Source organism: Antechinus flavipes, chromosome 3, assembly GCF_016432865.1.
Source record: "Antechinus flavipes isolate AdamAnt ecotype Samford, QLD, Australia chromosome 3, AdamAnt_v2, whole genome shotgun sequence".
Classification (NCBI taxonomy): domain Eukaryota; kingdom Metazoa; phylum Chordata; class Mammalia; order Dasyuromorphia; family Dasyuridae; genus Antechinus; species Antechinus flavipes.
This window is the reverse complement of record NC_067400.1, coordinates 502,387,471-502,408,527: the sequence shown is the minus strand read 5'-3', so window position 1 is coordinate 502,408,527 and position 21,057 is coordinate 502,387,471. Positions and strand designations below refer to the sequence as shown.

General features: G+C 31.7%; 1 protein-coding gene across 2 annotated transcripts in view; it reads left to right on the top strand.

The window, feature by feature from the left end:
• The window catches only part of CWF19L2 (CWF19 like cell cycle control factor 2), a 121,292-nt gene that overhangs the window by 41,979 nt on the left and 58,256 nt on the right, over window positions 1-21,057 (top strand). For both annotated transcript variants that reach the window (XM_051986920.1, XM_051986921.1), the window contains exons 7-12: window positions 280-389; window positions 692-1,389; window positions 8,761-8,857; window positions 10,372-10,464; window positions 16,131-16,256; window positions 18,889-19,026. In XM_051986920.1, the coding sequence (XP_051842880.1) occupies window positions 280-389; window positions 692-1,389; window positions 8,761-8,857; window positions 10,372-10,464; window positions 16,131-16,256; window positions 18,889-19,026 (1,262 nt within the window). The remainder of the gene's footprint in view (window positions 1-279; window positions 390-691; window positions 1,390-8,760; window positions 8,858-10,371; window positions 10,465-16,130; window positions 16,257-18,888; window positions 19,027-21,057) is intronic.

Here is a 21,057-nt window from a genome sequence, read left to right as displayed (position 1 = left end):
TTCAGAAATCATCATTCTTGTTATATAGTACAATATAAATTGCTAAATTCACCTAGTGAGCTGAATATAAAGACTTTTCTTAATATTCTTTTGACATTTTGTATATTGCGGTATGTATATATTTTTCTTTAGAAAAGAAAAATAAAGATGTAATAATTGTTCATGTGTTCTCAATAAACTATCTATTTGAAAATTATATAGATTATAGAAGTAATAATTTTAACCACATTAAAATACAGTACCAAATGTATTATTATTATTTTTGCTCTCTATTTTCAGTGGTAGAAGATGGTGGATTAAGCTGGCTTAAAAAGTCCTACCAAAGAATGAAAGAACAAGCTGAGAAACAAAATAGAAATTTTGAGGATGTTGTAGCAGAGAGATATGGGGTAAGTATCTCTTTTAGGAGGATTTTTTTTTTAAATGGAAGGAAATTAAACTAAAGTTCATTTACCTTTGTAAAGACTTATTGTCTGCTGTAAACGCTTTTGATTGAAACTTTCTTTTAAATCTGGAATTTACTTGCTAGTGAAAACATTTGTATTCAGAATTGTTAGTGTATAAAATGAGTTCATGATATAAACCTTAGAGACAAGTAGGCTAAAATTATTTCAAAGTTTACTTAAAAACACTTTAAAAATACACATTTCCTTTTTTTTTTTTTTTTTTTTTTTTTTTTTTTTTTTTGTAGTCAATGGAGACATTTCAGTTGAGATTAGAAGAAGCTAAGAAAGCAGCATCAAAAGGTGACAACTATGGAAAAGAACGGTGGAGAAAAACAAGATACTCAGATAAAGAACAGAGTTTTCAAGAAAGCAAAAAATATAACATGGAGAAACATGATAACAACAGGGACATGTGTAATGAATTTTCAAGTGGCAGTTATAGCAAAGTAAATATGACAAGTGATCAAGTATCTAGTAAAAATAAATCTAGAGGAGATGAGAGAGACAATAGATCACGATTTCTAGAACCAGATAGAAATGAATCATTTCACCTGAGAAAAAATTGTGATTCAAGGGAAAAGCAAGATTTTTCTTTACTTGGACATTTCAAACATAAATTTTTGAGACCTTCTGAAGATGATGAATTATCACTTCATAGCAGAGATTCTGAATCACCTAGTTCCTCAGCATTGTTAGGTCAGAACTCTTTGAGTCATAGTTTTCTAAAACCTGATGAAAGCACTGATCAAATTTCGTCATGGAGCCATGAAAGGAGAGGAGGAGAGAAGCAAAATTCAGATAAAAAGTTCTTTAAATCCACTAATAGTACTGCTGTTATTCAAGAAATTTCAAAGAACATGAGAGAAAAATCACAGGAAGAAAATCCAAGCTTTCCTCCTGAGAAAAGAGAATTTCTACAAGAAAATAAGACTTCATTATCTGGGTATTTTGTGATTTGTTTTTCATTTTGGTTACTTAATATTTTATTCAAATCCCATAAAACTTAGTAATTTAGTGGATGTTTAAAGTATCTATTAACAGATGGGGTATGCATCCTTAAATTTCCTAGAGTATACAGGACAGTTAAGATATACAAATATGCAATTGTTATAAATCTATTTTATAAAATAATTATAGACTGCATTAAGATAGCAGTATTGAGTTTATGGGTTATGTTTCATGTCAAAGTTGTACAGTTGAATCAAGTTAAAATGATCAGTGATCATATAACCCTAGTATTACTGGTATGATCTCAAGTAACTAAATTCAGTTCTGATCTTGTAATTTTCTAATGGGTCCTAAAAAAAGGCATAGTTGCTTTGATCCCTGGTATTTGCTAAGTATAAGTAAATGGATTTGCCTCACTGTCAAACTTAAATAGAAATGGGGGTCACTAATCCATATATGGGTAGCTAGATGATGCAGTGAGTAGAGCACTAGGTTTGGAGCCAGAAAGACTCCTCTTCTTGAGTTCAAATCTGCCCTAAGATATTTATTAGCTGTGTGATTCTGGACAACTCACTTAACTTTATATATCCTAGTTTTTTCATCTATAAAATCATATAGAGGATGACATGAGGGCAGCTAGGTGGTGCAGTAAAGAGAGTATTGGTACTGGAGTCAAGAGGACTTGAGTTTAAATCTTCTCAGATACTTAACATTTAACTAGCTGTGTGACCTTGAGCAAGTCACTGAACTGAGAGAGAGAGAAAGAGAGAGAGAAGAGAGAGGGAAGATAGGAAATGGGAGGTGGGAGATGAGAAAGAGGGGAGGAGGGACGGGGACATGGCAAAACACTCCAGTATCTTTGCCAAGAAAACTCTAGATGGAGTCATGAAGAGTTGGGCAAGACAAAAGTGATTGAAAAATAACAATCCATACATATGGATTTAAAAAATGTAACATTAAGTATGTTTTAGTCTATTTTTGTTTGATTTTTTGTTATATGTTTCTCAATTTTAATATGATTCTGGCTGAACTAGGGAATGCTGAGTGAGTTTGAATTTCGTCTTTGACACCTCTGGATAACAATTTTAGATGGAGGCCAAAAGGGAAAAGATTTCCATTGTCCTTATCTTATAGATAAGATTGAGAAATGTGAATTTGATGATATCAGTAGCAATTAAACTACCATATCCAAAGATTGCTCAGTATTGGATTGATATAAAGATAAATTGTGATCATTTAAATGATTCCTGTCATTTCCTGGGAAGGTGATAACTAATATTTTGAAGGATAGAATTAGGATCCAAAAGGATCTTGATGGATTTTGATAATGAAATTTCCTTCATATAGTTTGTTAATTTGAAATGTTTAATTAAATCTCTTTAATATTTTATTAGTGACTTACTATGAGCAGTTTAGATTCCTAACACATAACATTCTCTGTCCATTATTAAAGAGGATAACCATTTTTTATTTCTAAATTCATTTTATTAAACTGGATGATTTTTAAAAATAGAATCTTGTATAAGAAGCTTTCCTGTATTTCTCCCCTTCCCCCACCCCTTTAATACCATTGCCTTCCCTTTCTGGGTTTTTTTTTTTTCCCAATTTATCCTGGATTATATTCTTTCACACACACACACACACACACACACGGTTCGTGTGTATGTGTTTATATGTTTTCTAATTCATTGGATTGTTAGCTCCTTGAGGGTAAAAACTTTTTTTTTTTTTTGCCTTTATTTGTATTTCTAGTGTTTAGTGAAAATCAAGCTTAATAAATTTTTGTTGACTTGACAACTTTGATGGGCAACATTTTTCTTTAATTCCAGTAATTTTGGCTTGAGTACACTGGGATCAGTGATATTTAGAATATGGACCTGATAGTGCTAAGTCTTGAGCCTCAACTAGACATAAAATATTTTTTAACAAAAGCAACTAGAATCATAAAGATAGAACTTGAAAGTATATAGTTCACTTTTCTTAAATGAAGTTTGCTAAGATAAGCAGCCTTATGAATTGATGAGGAAGACAGTGATTAATATTTTGAAACTGATTGTGTTAGGATGAAGAAGATAATAAATATGTGAAAAACTCAAGGAAAAAGGGAAGGAGGGAATATTAGTAATGGGAAAACCCAACAGTGAGGACTTGTGGAATATTGTATGAGTGTGGATTGTAAAGTTTTTCAAAAAAATCTGAAATTTTTTCTTTTACCAATGGGTACTATGATTTTGAATTCTGAAATTTATTTGTCTTTTTCTTTTTGCTTCTGTGATAAGTAAGATGTGCAGGCAGATATTAGGTAATATTGGATATGAATAGGTTTTTTTAATAAAGTGTCAGAATATTATATAATGACAGAAAAATAAAAATATTCCATGTTTTAAGTAAATTTGGTATACAGAATTTAGAATTTATGTAATTGATAACATTGTGTAGTAATTCAGTTTGCATTATAGAAAACCTTAAATTTAAAAGGAATCTTTATTAGGGACTATATTATTACCTACTTGCAGACTGTTATATTGTCATCAGAAAGGAGGAAAGAAAAGAGAGACGTTTAACATTTTTGGATGTAGAGCTTTAGAATTTCCAAAACATGGAAGAAACTAAGACTTGGCCACTCATGAGGCCTTAGAAAAAAGGCGATTTTCCATTTGGGAAATGATTACAAAGCTTTAGAAATGTCATAAAATAGATTCAATAGAAATAGTGCTACTTGTTTGTTACCAAATTGAGAATATTGTGTGGCTGAGGTCCACTTGGACCCCTCATTATTAAAAGTTTCTAGTTGTGTATTTAGAGGATTTTTTTTCTTTAAAGCAGCAATTTTATAGTAGAAGTTAATAGGACAGTACGATTTGTTTTATAGGTATTCATACAAAAGATTATTCTAGAAAATAAGAAATAATTGTTTGTTTTTTTCTTTCCTGGCTTAATTTTAGTTGTCTTGGTGACATATGTATCCTTCTAAGCATCTGTTCATTGTTAAAAAGCTTAGGAAAATTGAATCTGTTCAGTGCTTTTATGCTGAATAACAGGATATCTTTGCTTTGGCATAACCATATAAAACAATATGTTTCTTCAGTTATTGTATACCTACAACTCATTGTAATGCCTCACTTTATTTGACCTTTAATTATTGTTAAATTATAGTGTAATAACATATCTGCTAATACTAAAACTAGATACTACAAGAGATGCTCAGATTGCTTTACTTATCATATAATTTATAATCTTTGGCATTCCAAAGACATATATTTTCATTTAAACTTGCATATTGACAGATATATTTGTCTGTTTAAAAATGAGTAAAATTTGGAATATTAATTTCAATTACTTTTGCTATAGCTTAATATGACAGCATTTGTATACATATGTACATCTGTTTATGTCTTAGTCTCAGATTATACATTTGTAAATGGCTATTACCTGGCTATACTCTAAGCTCCTTGAAATCAAGAGCTGTTTGGTTTTGTCCTTGTGTTCTAAGTATTTCCCTCAGTGCTTGATCCACAGTAAGGTGCTTTATCACAATCTTTTTGATTGTTAACTGATTATTATTAGATTTAAATCTTTTTCTTTAGATCTTTTTTTTCTTCTTCACATAATTGTCTTTTATTTGTTTCTACCCCATCTTGTACTTGCTCAGATGACTTTTTGTATCCAAATGCAAGATTTATCTCAGATACTGTTATATTAAATCAATTGTTTCAGATTGTTGATTGGGAGCCAAGTACCTAAGGTTTAATCTTGCTCCTGCTGTATGTACCACTTATGTTACCTTGTAGTTATTAAATTTTGACCCATCTTTAAAATGAGAGAGTTGGACTACAATATCTCAAAAGTCCTTTTTAGGTATAAATACTATGAACTGTTTCTTTTTATACCTGTGTTGTGAGCAAATATGGTTTAGCAATTAAGTAGTATCATGTTGTATTTTCTATGAATATGAAAAAAGCAGATACTGGAAATTATCAGCCTGCAGCATTGAAAGATCCTTTTTGAGACAAAGTAGTATAATGGAAAGGACTCTGAATATAGAGTCACTTGGTGAGTTTATATCCTAGCTCTGATATTGCCTGGTTCACCATGGGCAAGTTGTTGAGTCTTACTGAGCCTCAAATCATTTACATTCTGTTTTGAAATGCTTAATTACTTTTCATATATGTAAGGACACATATGAAATGGATAGAATGAACAATAACAATAAACATGCTGCTTATTTAAACTCTCAAAATGCACAAAGATGGGAAGAGATGCTAAGTTTGGTGACAGTTATTTCTTCTTTCTCCTCTACTCGTGATAATCCATCAAGTCACTGGGCCATTCAGTAGCAAATAACATCCTTGGCACTGCTGAGTTAGGTAGTTTGCTGTGACTGAGTGAGGTAGTTAGCCCTTAAAAGACCAAAGGAAGAGGTTTTGTAGGAATACCAGAGAAACAGTTCTTCATCTACTACATTTCTCCCTAGTTCTTCATATGTACATTTGGTTGGTGCATATTAATTGAGGAGAATTAAATGTATTTGGAAAGGAACCTGGGATAGATCAAATAGCCTGAGGAATAGAAAGCAAAGAAAAGATCTATAAGAGATTCGAAAGAAAAAACATGAATGAAGCAGAGTTCCTCATGTGCATGGGGAAAGAGTAGAATTTAAAAGGCAGTATCTGCAACAGGCATATATAATCTGTATTGATTCATCATGCATACATAGTGTAGGATATATATATATAAATAACTACTTAACAAATGCTGATAATAATAATTTACAAAGAATGTAAAAGAAAGTTTCAATGCAAATATTTGGGGAATTAATAGAATTGGAAAGAGATTGGGAATTGAATAATAGCTTGTTTTTGGAAAGCCAAAATTTTTGGCTTTTTTGACAGCAAGCCCAATACAACATTTTCAGCCAAAACAATGCAGATAAGGATGCAGGCAGTCTCATCTGCAGAGGCATGTAAAAAGTAATAGTACTAATGCAACATCTCTACTTTTCATTTTATTGCTTTTCAGAATATAAACTAAAGAAATATGAAAAAAATAAGTTCTTCCTGAATTTGTTTCATTGAATATATTTTTAAGTACTGTTTAGTTGTATTTAGGTGATAGAATCAGCTAGGACAATGAAATATTGATGAATAAATGAATATAGAAGGATTTGCTTTGTCTAGAGGAGTGACTAAATAAATGGAAGCAGGAGAACATGGCTCATAATTCAGGGGAATTTTGAACACTGAAGTACATAAGATTTGAAGATTTTTCCTTTGGGTGGCTGGAATTTCAGTGATGTAGAAGGGTTCAGTTTTCTTTTATAAATGTGGTATGTACAAATATGGTTGGGAATTTAAAGGAAAAAAGAAAGGATTTGGATTTTCTCCTGAACAATGAGGTGTAACAGTGGGGTGATAAATTAGAATAGGATTATTTCAAACTTCAACTGAGGTTTTGTGCCACAGATTTATAGTAGGAGAAATCAATTTTATAGAATTTACAGAAAAAATGAAATATCGAAGGGGGAGAAGGATCGAGAATAAGCATTTATTATATAGTACCTACTATGAACCAGCTACTATGCTATGTGCTTTACAGATATCTCATTTGATTCACATTAACCCTGAAAAGTAAGTGCTAATGCTATTCCAGTTGAGGAAAGACAAACAGAGGTTAAGTGATTTTCTCAGAGCCTTGCCACTAGTAAGTGTCTGAATCTTCACACCAGAGATGTTAGTCCTCCCTGAGCACTCCATACACCTTTTGGTGTTAATCTTCATGCAACTCTCATCTGTAGCTCCTAGAAGTTGTAACATGCATAGTGGCCACATGCTGGCAAGCTATCTCAGCAAATGAGCTAAATCAAGTTAAGATGGATAACTGACCAGCCTCAAAGCTTTTGACAAATTAGGGGGATGTCTACCCAAAGTATGTGAAAACTTCCTTGTGGAATGAGCAAGTGAGAACAGTTTGTCCCCATAGCCAAGAAGTAGACTGAAACAAGTATGTGGAGTACGCAGAGTTTGGTCAGCCATCAAAGATGCCAGGGTCATCCATTCCATCCACCAGCCATGTTTTTGTCTTGTCATTTCACTTGGATGACTGGAAGAGACCACTGTGCAATTCTTCCTTATTTAAATCCATTGTATTAGCAAGTCAAAAACATCATCCCATGATGTCATTGGTCTTCTTTAAAAACAGAGGATGAATAAGTATTCAAAACTGTATTTCAACTGAGGTCTTCCTTTTTTTAGGTTGAGAATTCTCTACTGTATTATCTAGCTGCCTCAAATAAGGAATACTCTTTAGTAAACTTATTCTGTGTGTTGCATTTGAAGTTCTGGGCTAGGCACTATGGGATTTAGTTCCTGCCTTTTAGGAATTTCCAATTTTAAGTAGAGATGACATCTATATCCTTGAACCACAGAATCAAAATCCCTTTTGCCTTCCATAAATATAAAAAGCTTTTGTTTTCAATAGGCACAAACAACTATAATAGATGTAAAATTGGTAAGTGCCTTAACAGATATAAGCCTAGGAATTCAGAGAAGAGATTATTTGAATTATATTTTTATATTTGATGTTGATATCAAAGATGATAACCATATTACCTTTAATACTTTGGTGTCATAATTGGAGAGAATGCTGAGGTGCAGGGAATGTGGCAGATTTGAAATGTGATGCTTATCTTACCATGGAATATGTTAAAGTACTTAATGTGAAGTCTTTAAATAGGGATTTATGATTAATACATTTTCTTTTTTAGACTAAAATTATGAGTATTCTTGCTGAAAAGTTTCTAAGAACTTTGAATTATATTAGTTTTTTGAAACTTATAGAGTTATCCAAGTATCACGAATTATATTTTGATTCTTTATAAGTCCTTTCTTAAACAGTTTTAGCACGGATGGATAGATAGGTTTAATAGTGCAATGTAAGTTAGGTAACTGCTTTACTTCCTGTTATTAGGAAATGGATTAGGACAAAATAACCCTTTGTGAGTAGCTAGCTATCCAAGCAATATTAAAAATATTGGTGAACTTGGGGAGGTTGCATGACTTATGTAGTTATCAGAACTTAACTCTTATGTGTAATGTCAAATACTTTTTGAAGCCATCAAAAATAGCATGAAGTTTTTTAGTTGTTTCCTGAATTTTCTTTGTATCTAGCGTGTATCAAAGCCACAGTACAATTTGGAGAGTACAGTTATGAACCCTCCCAAACATCTGGAACTTGACTATTCATTATTAGGTTTTTGTGTTTTTTTGCTGATATCCTACACATGTCTAATAATATTGATTATTAATTAAATTTTGCATAAGATTTTAAAAATAATATTTCTTTTTGACTTGATACTTTTTTCGATCAGAAATAATTCAGAAGATGGAGCTAATCACCTTCTAAGTGAAGATGAGATGAATAAACTTGGAGCCAAAATAATCAAGGCAGAATTAATGGGGAAAATGGTGAGAGTCTTATTGGTTGCTCTCCTAGAGAGTACTGGTAATTATATTACTTTTATTGAAGCTCTTTTTTTTTTTAATTTAATTTTATTTAATAATAACTTTGTATTGACAGAATCCATGCCAGGATAATTTTTACACAACATTATCCCTTGCAATCATGAAGCTCTTAAACCATACAGGAACTTTGTAGATTATCTAATTTTCAGCCCCTTCTTTTTACAGATGAAGACATTGAGGCCCAAAGAAGTTCACGAATATGTTCTCAAAAGTCCTGAACAAAGCTTGTGATTTTTATGAAAGTTTTAAGTTGCTTTTAAAGTACAGAAAGGTACTTTTAGGAAGCCATTTTAGGTAGCATTTAAATTATTATTCTAGTGTGTGTGTGTGTGTGTGTGTGTGTGTGTGTGTGTTTGTAGTCCCTCAGTATTGAAATGGCCATTTATTGAATAAACATTGATGTAATACCTATACTCACCTCTTAAATGATTCATGAATGAAATATCTTTGACAGAGCTTTACCTTTTTAAGGTCCCAGGGAACATTGCAGTCCTGTTTGATTTTAATTTCTTGTCATCTTGCTTTTTTAATCAATAAATTTTATTTTGATACTGTAAAAAAACTCAAACACACCTATAATTGTCCCTTTTGCTTTCCCATCTCCTACCTTCAAGATATAGTATCCGAAAAACAGGTTAGTAGAATGGCCTTACTTAATTTGGAAAGGTTTGTCCATTGTATAGCTTCACTGATAATTGAAATATGAGTATGCAAAAAGCCTTTAAAAACTAAATGGAAAGTACTTTGAGATTACATATAAAGTACGCATCTTCATAACATCATACTACAAGTGTTCAGAAATGATTTCTAGTATTGTTCTCTTATGCCAAAGAAAAAATGTATTTTGTATGCTATATATTTACTTTATGCTTTATTGTTGGTCATTTTGGACTTTGGAACAGAATTGAAGAATTTGCAAGAAAAAGAGAACCAATAGAATTGAGTTTGCTAACATTAGTTGAAGTTGTTCAACTTCTGCTGAATAGTTGCTGTTGAAAAGGCAGTCCATTAAAAAAAAATATGTCTTTGTTCATTGAACCACTGTAGGAAGGAGCATTTTTTCTATTGTCACATAAATTTGTTAATTTTTTTTTTGCTTTATGCTTTCTTGCTTTATATGTCTTTTTGTATAAAACTCCTTAGCTAACAAAGAAAAAACTATATTCTAGACTTTGATCTGAATCTTGTGTAGTTAGTAAAGTAGAAAATGATTTAAATATTATGATGAACTTAGATGATTCTAATAACCTTTAACCTAATAGCATTTGAAATTATGTTTAAGGAATTACAAAATGATCTCATCCATAAGGTCAATTTGATTTTTCCAAGTGCACATATTTTAATAATTTAATCAGAATTCAAAGTAAAACTGTCCCTTGCAGATAATTATGATACAATTGTGTTTGAGATAGCAGGTCATAAAAATGCAATAAAAACCCTTATTTTTATTTTTAAAGGACTTAGCAGTACAACTTAAAGCACAGCTTGACAAAGCACGCAAATTAAAAGAAATAAGAATACAAGAATCAACAAGAAAATCTGAGATGAAGGTAAAAAAAATCCTTTGTGACTTCATTTTGCTTATCAGCTACATTTGGAGGATGGCACTAAGTTTTCAATGGATAATATTTTAATAATAGTTACTCAATGAACATTTATTAACAAATTAGGTGATAGGGTATTTTCATACTGATAAATGACTTAAAGTTACTTAATAAATTCATTTATTGAGATATTAGTTTGATGAAGTTGACTTCTTTTATGAGACTATTTTAGACCATATTACCAGAGATTAAGTTTACAGGCATCTAAAAGATTGTGGAGAACTGGGTGAAGTCAACTCTATTAAAAATAAATCCTGTTTAATTAATTTATTTTTCCTGTGGTTTAACATTATAGATTTTGGTGAAGAGAGTTACTATTATTTAGATAAGAAAACTTGATTCCAAATTTTTAGACATTTAAAGAAAAAATTGGGGAAAATTGGCCTAGTACATAACTATTTATATTAAAGAGAGAGACTGGTTTTGATGGATCCTCTCTCAAAGACACTTTATTAATAATTCATTGTCAAAATGAATGGAGAAGTAATACTTCAAGTGAAGTTTCACTAGTTCTATTCTGATTAAGTGTTTCAGAGCTTTGGAGGACTTTAGATTACATGGATTACATGGTAGACACTTAATAATTTGTATTGAATTGAGCAAGATAATTCTTTGCAGCCTGACAAGTTGTTATTTAACTTTGGCCTGAAGAATTTCAATATTGAGGAACTTATTAACTAACCTCCCGCTACTTTTTTGTCCTTTAAAAATGTTGCCTTTTATTTTTACATCATATTCAGTTCCTCCTTGTATGGCAATGAACCGTCCCTTCCAAAAAAGGTTTTTTTTCCTTTTCTTTTTTCTTTTTTTTTTGGCTGAGGCAATTGGGGTTAAGTGACTTGCCCAAAGTCACACAGCTAGGAAATGTTAAGTGTCTGAGTCCAGATTTGAACTCAGATCTTCCTGACTTCAGGGCTATGCTCTATCCACTGTGCCACCTGGCTGCCCCCAAAACAGGTTTTTTAAAAAGGGAAAAATGCAGTTCACCAAAGCCAACCAATACATTAACCACATTTATCAGTTGTTACAATTCTACATCCAGATTTCTTCTTTGCAAAGGTAAAGGTTGGCCCATATGTTCTCTAAGGTCCCTTCCAGCTCATTAATCTCTGTTTCTAAGACATAATAGTATCATCTAGGAATCAGAACATTTAGAGAACTCACAATCAGTATGAAATCTTTGAATTCTGAGTGAAAGCCTAAGCAGTTTGATGACATTGATGATTACCATAGAGAAGAATACATCTATCTCCCTGTTGTATACCTCGCTGTACATCACTATTTGGTGGATCTTTGATTAAAAACATAACTGTCAGATGTAGTTACATCTGCTTTAGTGCTAAGTAATTGAAATATTTTCATGGGAGACACCTTATTTTATTACAGAATGTCCATAACTACATTTTTTCTGTTTAGTAAAATGCTTTTTAAAAATCAGTGAAGAGTTGTAAACTGTTAACAATTATTTGAAATAATGTTCTCAATTATTACTAATAAGAGAAATGCAAATCTGAACAACGCTGTGGTTTTACTTCTCATCAAATTGATAAAGGTACAAAAAAACAGGAGTAGGTATTGTTGAAGAGGATGTGCAAAGATGTACTTTATTAATAGAATTGTAAATTAATAAAACTATGCTGGAAAGCAATTTGGAATTTTGCAAATAAAGTGGCTAGAACATCCTTTTGATGAAGATTTTCTTGGTAAGCATATACTCTAAAGAGATCATTGACAAAAATTAAGGTATTATATACACCATAATATAAGGTTTTATTTATTTATATTTATAGCAGTACTTTTTGTGAAAACAAAAGTTTTGGAAACAAGGTAGACACTTAGTTGGGAAAATGGCAAAACATATTATAGTACATAGAAGATTACTGTATTGTAAGAAATGATGAATTCAGAAACATGGAAAGATTTAAATGAAGAGGTGAAGAATGAAGCAAGCCAAGCTAAGAAAACAACATACACAATGACCACAATAATGTAGATAAGAATAACAATCACTTTAAAATAATAAAAAATGAATATTGCAAAATTGTAAAGGATCAGCTTGTTCTTAAAGAAATGATCTGCAAAGGTACAGGCATAAGCTACTTGACTAGAAGTGGGATTTGAATCCAGGTTTTCCTAATTCTGTGGTTAATATTCTTGACAAAACTTAGTAACAGAAATTTTTTTTGAAAGAGATAAATGAAGGGCAGCTAGGTGGCGCAGTGGATAGAACACAAGCCCTGAAATCAACAGGACCTGAGTTCAAATTTGACCTCAGACACTTAACACTTCCTAGCTGTGTGACTCTGAGCAAGTCATTTAACCCCAATTGCCTCAGCAAAAAAAAAAAAAAGAAGAAAAAGAGATAAATGATTCCCCCCCCCCCCCAAAAAAAAAAAAATTACCTTGTCTTTCAATGTAGACCTTAAAACTGCTCTTTGCTAACATGCTCACTTTTACATGACACTCCTGGAGATGCTTGAAGAAAACTGTCATCTTCTCTCACTGCTGGCCCCTCCAATGCTTGTTTTCCAGGTTCTGTTTCTTTCACTTTTGTATGTCTTCCTTTGTTTCATGTATTACTACAGTTTTTATGTTCATCACTTTTTAATTGAACAGTAATATTTCATTAATTTTATTTGGTATATTTTGTTCCATAATTAGTTACATGTACTTTGTTTCCAATTCTGTGTTACACAAAAAGCACTTTCATAAACATTTTGGGTATTAATTTGGACGTTTCTTTTTTTTTTTTTGCTGAGGCAATTGGGGTTAAGTGACTTGCCCAGGATTACACCGGAAGTATTAAGTGAGGTCACATTTGAACTCCCGTCCTCCTGACTTCAGGGCTGGTGCTCTATACACTGCTCCACCTAGCTGCCCCCAATTTGGACTTAATATTTTTGGCCTCCTTGGAGTTCATGCCCCATGTGGAATCTATGCTTAAAATGTTTTGGACATTTCAGTGACCTCGCTCTTTATTGTGGAATATTTCTTTTGTTTGCACATTCTTCCAGAATACTTCCTGACTAGATTTGATTTTGCTTGTTTGTACCACACTTCTGCAAGGAATGTCTGGATTGGTTCTGTTGCTTTTTGTTTTTTAGGATATTGGTATTGTATCATTTTAGGCTCTCAGAACCAAACTGGGAATTAACTTGTAAGCTTTCATTGCTCTGAGTGATTTAATCCAGAGCAAAGACTGATTGCTGGCCCTCTTGATCTAAGATCTGCAAGTACCTGATCTGGATTTGTGTTTGAGCAAGATTAAACTGTTGTTTGACTCAGCCTTTATTTGTTACCTAGAAAGCTCTTTTGGTTCAGTGACAGAACTGTAATGAGGTCAATGAAGAGCTGGACATGACTGAAATGAATGAACAACAAAGGGCTTTGTAAATGCTTAATATTATTGTGGCCATATAGTTGTTTCTAGTTCTTTGTTACCATAAAAGGTACATGCAAAAATATTTGGGTGAATTTTGGACTTTTCTTTCTATCTATCTATCTATCTATCTATCTATACCTAGCTATGGCAGCTCTTGCTGAAATGGTATAAACATTTTAAATTACTTTCTTTGCTAAATTCATATTTATTTAAAGAATAACTGGATAAGTTTATAGCTCCACCAACAGAACATTAGTGCGCTTATCCTCCCATAATTGCTCTAACATTAATTTTCCAGCTTTTGTCATGCCAATTTGTTAGTATGAGATAAAATCTAGGTTGTTTTTATTTGAATTTCTTTTATGATTGAAGTGATATTTCATATGAATGTTATTGTTATATATTTTTATTGTTTTTTTCTATATCTTGGAGTACTTTAGAACTCCATTAGAGAAAATTGATGAAAACTTTCATACTGCCCCTGCTCTCCACCTCCACTCTCTGGTTATATTTCCTTTAATTTAGTTGTATTGATTTTGTTGGGGTGAATATTTCTCAGTTTCATGTAAACCACATTTTTTTTTTTTTGAGAGGGTGGTCTAGTTGAAAAATTATGTTTTTAAGTATTTTGAAAAGACTACAAAATTTTTTAAAGAATGATCTTGCTCTCATGAAACCTACACTTGAGTCAAGGGATGACATGCAAATCTGTATCTATTTATCTGTCTGTAATACTTAATAATACAAGTGAATTAGAAAGATTCAGAATAAAGTACCAATATGAGTTCTCTAGGAAAGGTGATTAGCATCAGGAAGAATGAAAATAGAATGTTGTATTTCAGTTAGGTTTTAAAAAACCAACAAGTAGTAGAAGAAATAACACATTTTAGGCATAGAGGCATATCTTATATAGGCATAGCAACAGTAATAAAATGTGGAGGTGAGAAGTTTAGGGTATTTTGGCCACTGTAGTTGGACTGTACAGTACTTTTAGAGGAGAAGATAATGCTAGAAAGGTACATGAAAGCAAATTGAAGAGATTTTTGAATGCCAGATTAACATTTTGGATTTTCCTTGCTAGGTAGTAAGAAGTCACCAGGAAAGATTTTTCAGTAGAGGAATGATATAATCAAAAGCAGTCATTTGTTGCTTTTGCCTCATAGAAGTTGGAAGGATGAATTGAAGGAAGAAAAATAGTGAGGCAGGAAAACATGTTAAGAGGCTGTTGGAATAGTGTAGTTGGGAGACAATGAAAATTTGTCTAAAGCAATGATGCTGAGAATTAAGAAGATAGGGCAATTGACATTGTAAAATTGGAATTGTATTGTTGGAGAAGTTAGGAAGATAAAATAAAAATAAGTTAAAGACATAACATAGGCAATTGTAGAAAATGGTGCTGCCATTAATAAAAATGGGGAAGTAAGTAGAGAAGGAGCTGGTTTTTGAGAAAAGATAGTGAGTTTAATTTATGTATAAGTTGAATTTGAAGTGACTAGAAATATACTTGGGAATGTCATGTTGCTTGTTAGAGATAATAACCTATAATTTGGGAGAGAAATAAGAGCTGGAAATGTAAATCTGAAAGTCATTCACAGGTGATTAAAACATGGACATGAATGAGTTTGCTAAGAGAATGTAATAGGAAAGGAAAAGAGAGTTTACTATAGAACTTGAGGAAATATCTATTAAGGAACCTAGAAGAGACCAGAGAGTGAGTAGAGGAGGAGAGCCAGAAGTGTAGTTTATTTACTATTGTTTTCTACATAATTCTGTGTTGACAATTTACTTGGATCATCATCAGAGTTTTTCAGTTTTGATCTTTGATGCCATTTTTCCTTTAGTTTGATTTTAAAAATAAAAAGTATTTGCAAAAATATTAGTTTCAGAGAAGAGTAATGAAAATTCATATACAGTGTCTGGTAAGTGCTTTATATTGGTAAATGATTAAAGTATAAATAAAATTTTTCAGACTTTTTATTTCAGTGCATGTATTTTTATGTTACATTGAAGTTTATATTTCCTTTCTCTTCCACCTACCTATTTTGTATTTATATTAAGATAAAAGACAAGGTACCTACTTTCATTGCCATTTTGAAATTTTAGTTGCATGTTGTGAGGCTTAAGAAAATCCACAAAATTTACACAGAGCCTTAATCTTATTTTTTTTTAAGAACAGAAAATTCTCAGTCCTATATTTTTTTTTTTAACTTATTTCTATATCTAATAACAGAGTGAAAGCTTGCAGGAAGAACAAGAGGTAGTCCTTGTCAGAACAGATCATTCTGGAAGGGTGTGGCCTGTGAATACACCTGGAGTACCATCAGAATCCAAGGAAGGAAGAAGGAAAAAGCAGATGGTAATTTTAATACAAGACTTTTTCATGGGAGCAAAAGTCGTGGTTTGTTCAAGAGTTAATTTTTTTCATCAGATTTAGTATGAAATATTTGTTGCCATGGAATTTTTTTCTTTCTTTTTTTTTTTTAAAGGAAACTTTCAAATGTTTAAATTAGAAATTAATAATTTTTTTAAAGTAGTGAACATTTCTTTTTTCTGATGATTTCTAGAGTCATTATTTAAATATAAACCAAAAAAGAAAACTACTTTAGGAATTTTTGGCTTTTTTTGTCAAATATGTATGAAATGTATTAAAGAAAACTTTATTTCATAACTCATCTATTTTAATCACTTCATTTTAGATACTGCACAGACTATTTATTAGTAGGAGAATTTTTGCAATTATCTATATAATAAAGTGTCTTAATTAATGATTTTTACAGACAGAAAGACCAGTTAGTAGACTATTGCAGTAGTCCAGGTATGATGTGATGAGGGACTATAGCATTTGTGGTATTGTGAGGAGAGAGGCATTTATGAGAGATGTTGGGAAGATAGAATCAATAGGAATTGACAATTAATGGCATATGGGGGATGGAAAAAAGTGGATGAAAGTTGAGGATGATAATTAGAATGCAAACTTGGGTGAGTAAGAGAATGGTGGTGCCCTGTAGAGTCATAGGGAAGTTTGTAAGATAGGAGAAATTAAGGGGAAAGATAATGAATTCACTTTTGATCGTGTTGAGTTTAAGATGTCTCTGGAATATCCACTTTAAGATGCCTGTGAGGCAGAAGAAAATATGAGATTGGAGATCTGGAATGAGGTTAAGAGGTGGATAACTGTATCTGACAGTTATCTGTGTAGAAAAGATGATTGATTCCATAGGAGTCAATGAAAGCATCAAAAAAAAAAAAAATGGTGAGAGTGGGAGAATATAAAGTCAAGAACAGATGTGAGCTGGATAAAGGTCCTACAAAGGAGAGTGAGAAAGAATGGTCATATAGGTGGAAGGCAGAACAAAGAGACTACTGTTACGAAAACTAGAGAAAAGAGAAAAAATATCAAGCAGAAAATGGTGATTTACAGTGTCAAAAGCTGCTTAGAGGTCAAGATAGAAGACTATTGAAAAAAGACCATTCCCTTTGGCAATTAAGAGGTCACTGATAATTTTGGAGAGAGCAAATTCAATTTAATGATGAGATAGCTTATCATATGAATGCTATTCTCCATCTCCTATGACACTAATTTTCAAATGGTTTTCAATATTATTTATAACGTTTAATGGTCAAAGAAAACAGAATTACTTGTAAATACTCTCAAATCTTTGTTATCATATGATTACTAACAAATATTTATTAACTTCTTAATATTTGGCCCAGATATGCATGGTATTATGAAGAATGAAAATGAATTATAAGTAATAGGTCTGTTTTCAAGAAACTGAACTCTAAAATATTAATTTAAACATTTCTTTTGCAAAATAATTATCTCCAAATAACCTATTTGAATAGAGCAAGCTAAACAAATTAATTACTCCCCAAATCATTTATTTTATATTGCCATTTCTTTCATATATCCCATTCTGTGCTGATCTTAGGTACTTTAATGTATTAGTCCTACAAACATTAAACTAACTATTCGAAGGTCCAGATGGGGGACAGAAAGTTAGATCTGTGGAGGAATCTACTCTGAAAGTTAATAGATTAGAAGTAGCAAGGTCAATAAGGGATAGAGTCCTGGGCCTGCAGTCAGAAGGACCTGAATTCAAATACAGCCTCAGATACTTACCAGCTGTTAGCTGTATAGCTCTGGGATAATCTTTTAATCTGTTTATTGAAATGAAAAATGGAAATAATATCAATTATCTCCCAGGGTTGTTTTGAGGTTCAAAATGAATTAATTGTAACATATTTAGCCCAATGTCTGACACATAGTGAGTGTTACATAATGTTTGTTATTCTTATTTTAAAAACTTTTCCTTTCTCTTCTTACATTGTGAATTGTCTTTATTAAAGCTACCATCCTGAATTTGAATACTATATTCTAGTACAAAGAACTGTGCTACTGTAATGAAAGGTATAACACAATGAATGAGATGTGATCCTGTGACCTCAAGGAGATTTTGAAAACAGAAAAAAAACAAACAAACAGTAAACATTGTGAAAATATTGGAGAGTTAGATAATTTGCCTGTATTGTATTGGGGCAGCTAGGTGGCACAGTGGATAATGTTTGGGACTTTGATTCAGGAAAATCCTGCCTCACATATTTACAGTTGTTTATATTTTCTTAGCCACAGTTTCCTCATTTGTAAAATGGTAATAATAACAAAACCTAACTCACAAGATTGATGTGAAGATCAAATGAGATAATTTATATAATGTAATGTAATGCAAACTTGAAGTTCTATGTGTAAATGCTAGCATTATTGCTTTCTCTCACTTCCTGTCACTAGCAGCCAATAGAATGATCATAAAGTGATCCTGGGACATCTATTAAATTTTACAAAGTGGATTAGATACAAAAAGAAAAATTTACAACCAATTTATGCTAAATTAAACTGTTAAGCCATGTTTGGATTTGGTTTTTATTTCATTATTTTGATATATGAGAAATCTTATGTTCTCATAAGTTAATTATTCATTTTACCCTAGGTAACAACACACATAGATAAGGAACGAGTCAGATACTTTCATGATGATGATGACTTAAGCTTAAAGGATTTGGTTAAAAATGAAAAGATGGGAACTGCAGAAGATCAAAATAGAGCTTTCATGAAGATGGCATCGAAGGTAAGCATGTTCTTGCTTTTTTCCAGGTTCCTACCCAGTTTGTGGATTATCCATCACTTAATTTGGAGACTCTTTTATTCGTTGTCTCTTTCACTATTTTCTGAATCCCTCATAACTACATGATAGCAAACATATTTTGGAGATTGATTTCCCTGGGACTTTAATTATATGAAAGGTACATTACATGGAGGAATTGGTTTTGCTCATCTATAGAGTTCCTCAGATATTGGCTGTATCTTTGGTTTGCCTTGTCTATCAGTTAGTTAAGTTGTTCTTAATCATATAGTTAAGTTACTGTTCTGTATGATCTATACTTGTTAGCTCTTGGCAGAAAAATAGGATGTGAAAAAAAATATTGTGGGTTGAGTCGTGCATTCGGGAATTTAGGATGATGAGAATTCTAGTTACAGGAAAAGAAAATGGAATCTTTCTTTCTTTTTTTTTTTTTTTTCTTTTGAAATGGGGTTTTGTTTTTTCCAATTATCATGTAAAGATAGTTTTCAACATTTATTTTTTTAATAAAATTTTGAATTCCAAATTTTTTCTTCTTCTCATCTCCCTCCCCAAAATGAAAAACAATCTTAGATAGCTTACACATGTGCACTCATGTAAACATATTTACACATTAGTTGTATTGTGAAAGAAGAAACAAAACAAAAGGGAAAAGCTACAAAAATTAAAAAAAGTGAAAATAGTAAGCTTTGGTCTGCATTCAGATTCTATAGTTCTTTCTTTGGATAACATTTTCCATAGTAAGTCTTTTGGAATAAGACCATGGAATCTTATCTGATTATTATGAATATATTAAAGTCTTTACCTAACGCAGATCTCCTAATGATGTGTGAATATTAAAGCTGTAAGACCTGCCTTCAGTGTTTGAGAAAAGTGGTAATTGTAAAGAATGAAATAGAGTACATTTATTTTTGTTGTTAAATTTAGAAACTATTACAGTTTTATGAGATATTTATGTTTATAGACTTGACATCTAGAATAATTTAAAATTTTGTTTATTTGGGGGATGAAAACTGAAAGTGGTGTTCAGTAAAACAAATGTCCTTTGAAGATGAGATAGAAAAAAGTTTAGAGGATATAGAAATATTTTTGATAAGAAGTAGTTGAAAATGTTCAATCAGTTAATAAATATTTATTAAGTGCCTATTTTGTGCCAGATGCAATGCTAATAAGAGTTGGAGGTGTAAATAGAAAAATCAAAGACAATTCCTGCTTTCAAGAGGCTTGCAATCTAATGGGAGAAGACAACACTTAAAAATAAAAGCAAGGCCCAGAAAAAGGAGTGTGGGGACACAGTGTTTAGGTCACAACATAATATTTTCACTTTTTGTTGTTGTTTACTTGCTTTTTGTTTTCTTTCTCATTTTTTTTTTTCCTGTTTGATCTGATTTTTTTCTTGTACAGCATGATAATTGTGGAAATATGTGTAGAAGAATTACATATAGTTAGTACATATTGGACTACTTGCTATCTAGGGGAAGGGGTAAGAGGAAAGGAGGGAGAAAAATTTGGAACATGAGGTTTTGCAAGGGTAAATATTGACAACTATGTATGTGTTTTGAAAATAAAAAGCTTCAACAATTAAAAAAAAAGCAAAGAAAAGAAATATAAACAAGGTTTAAAAAGACAAGAAAGAGGAGGTACTGATTGGGAGGCATGATAGAGAAGTGCCAGTAAAGAAATGATCCAAAGATATCTGAGCTGAATTTTCTTTTAAAATGGAGATTTTAGAGTTAGTGATAAGGTGGAGTACCAAGTGTAATGGGAATTTGCAAGATGATAAAATTTATATAATAGTGATCTTCTTGGAACATGGTGGTGTAGCAGGTAAGAGATGTTCTTTAAATTCTTTAGGCAACCAGGTAATACATTGAAAGGGGCACTGTGCATATTCAAATCTACCCTCAGACAGTCATTAGCTGTGTGATTTTGGACCAGTTATTTAAATTGTTTGCCTTAATTTTTTTGACTGCAATATGAGGATAATAATACACCTATCTCCTAGGATTGTTATGGAAA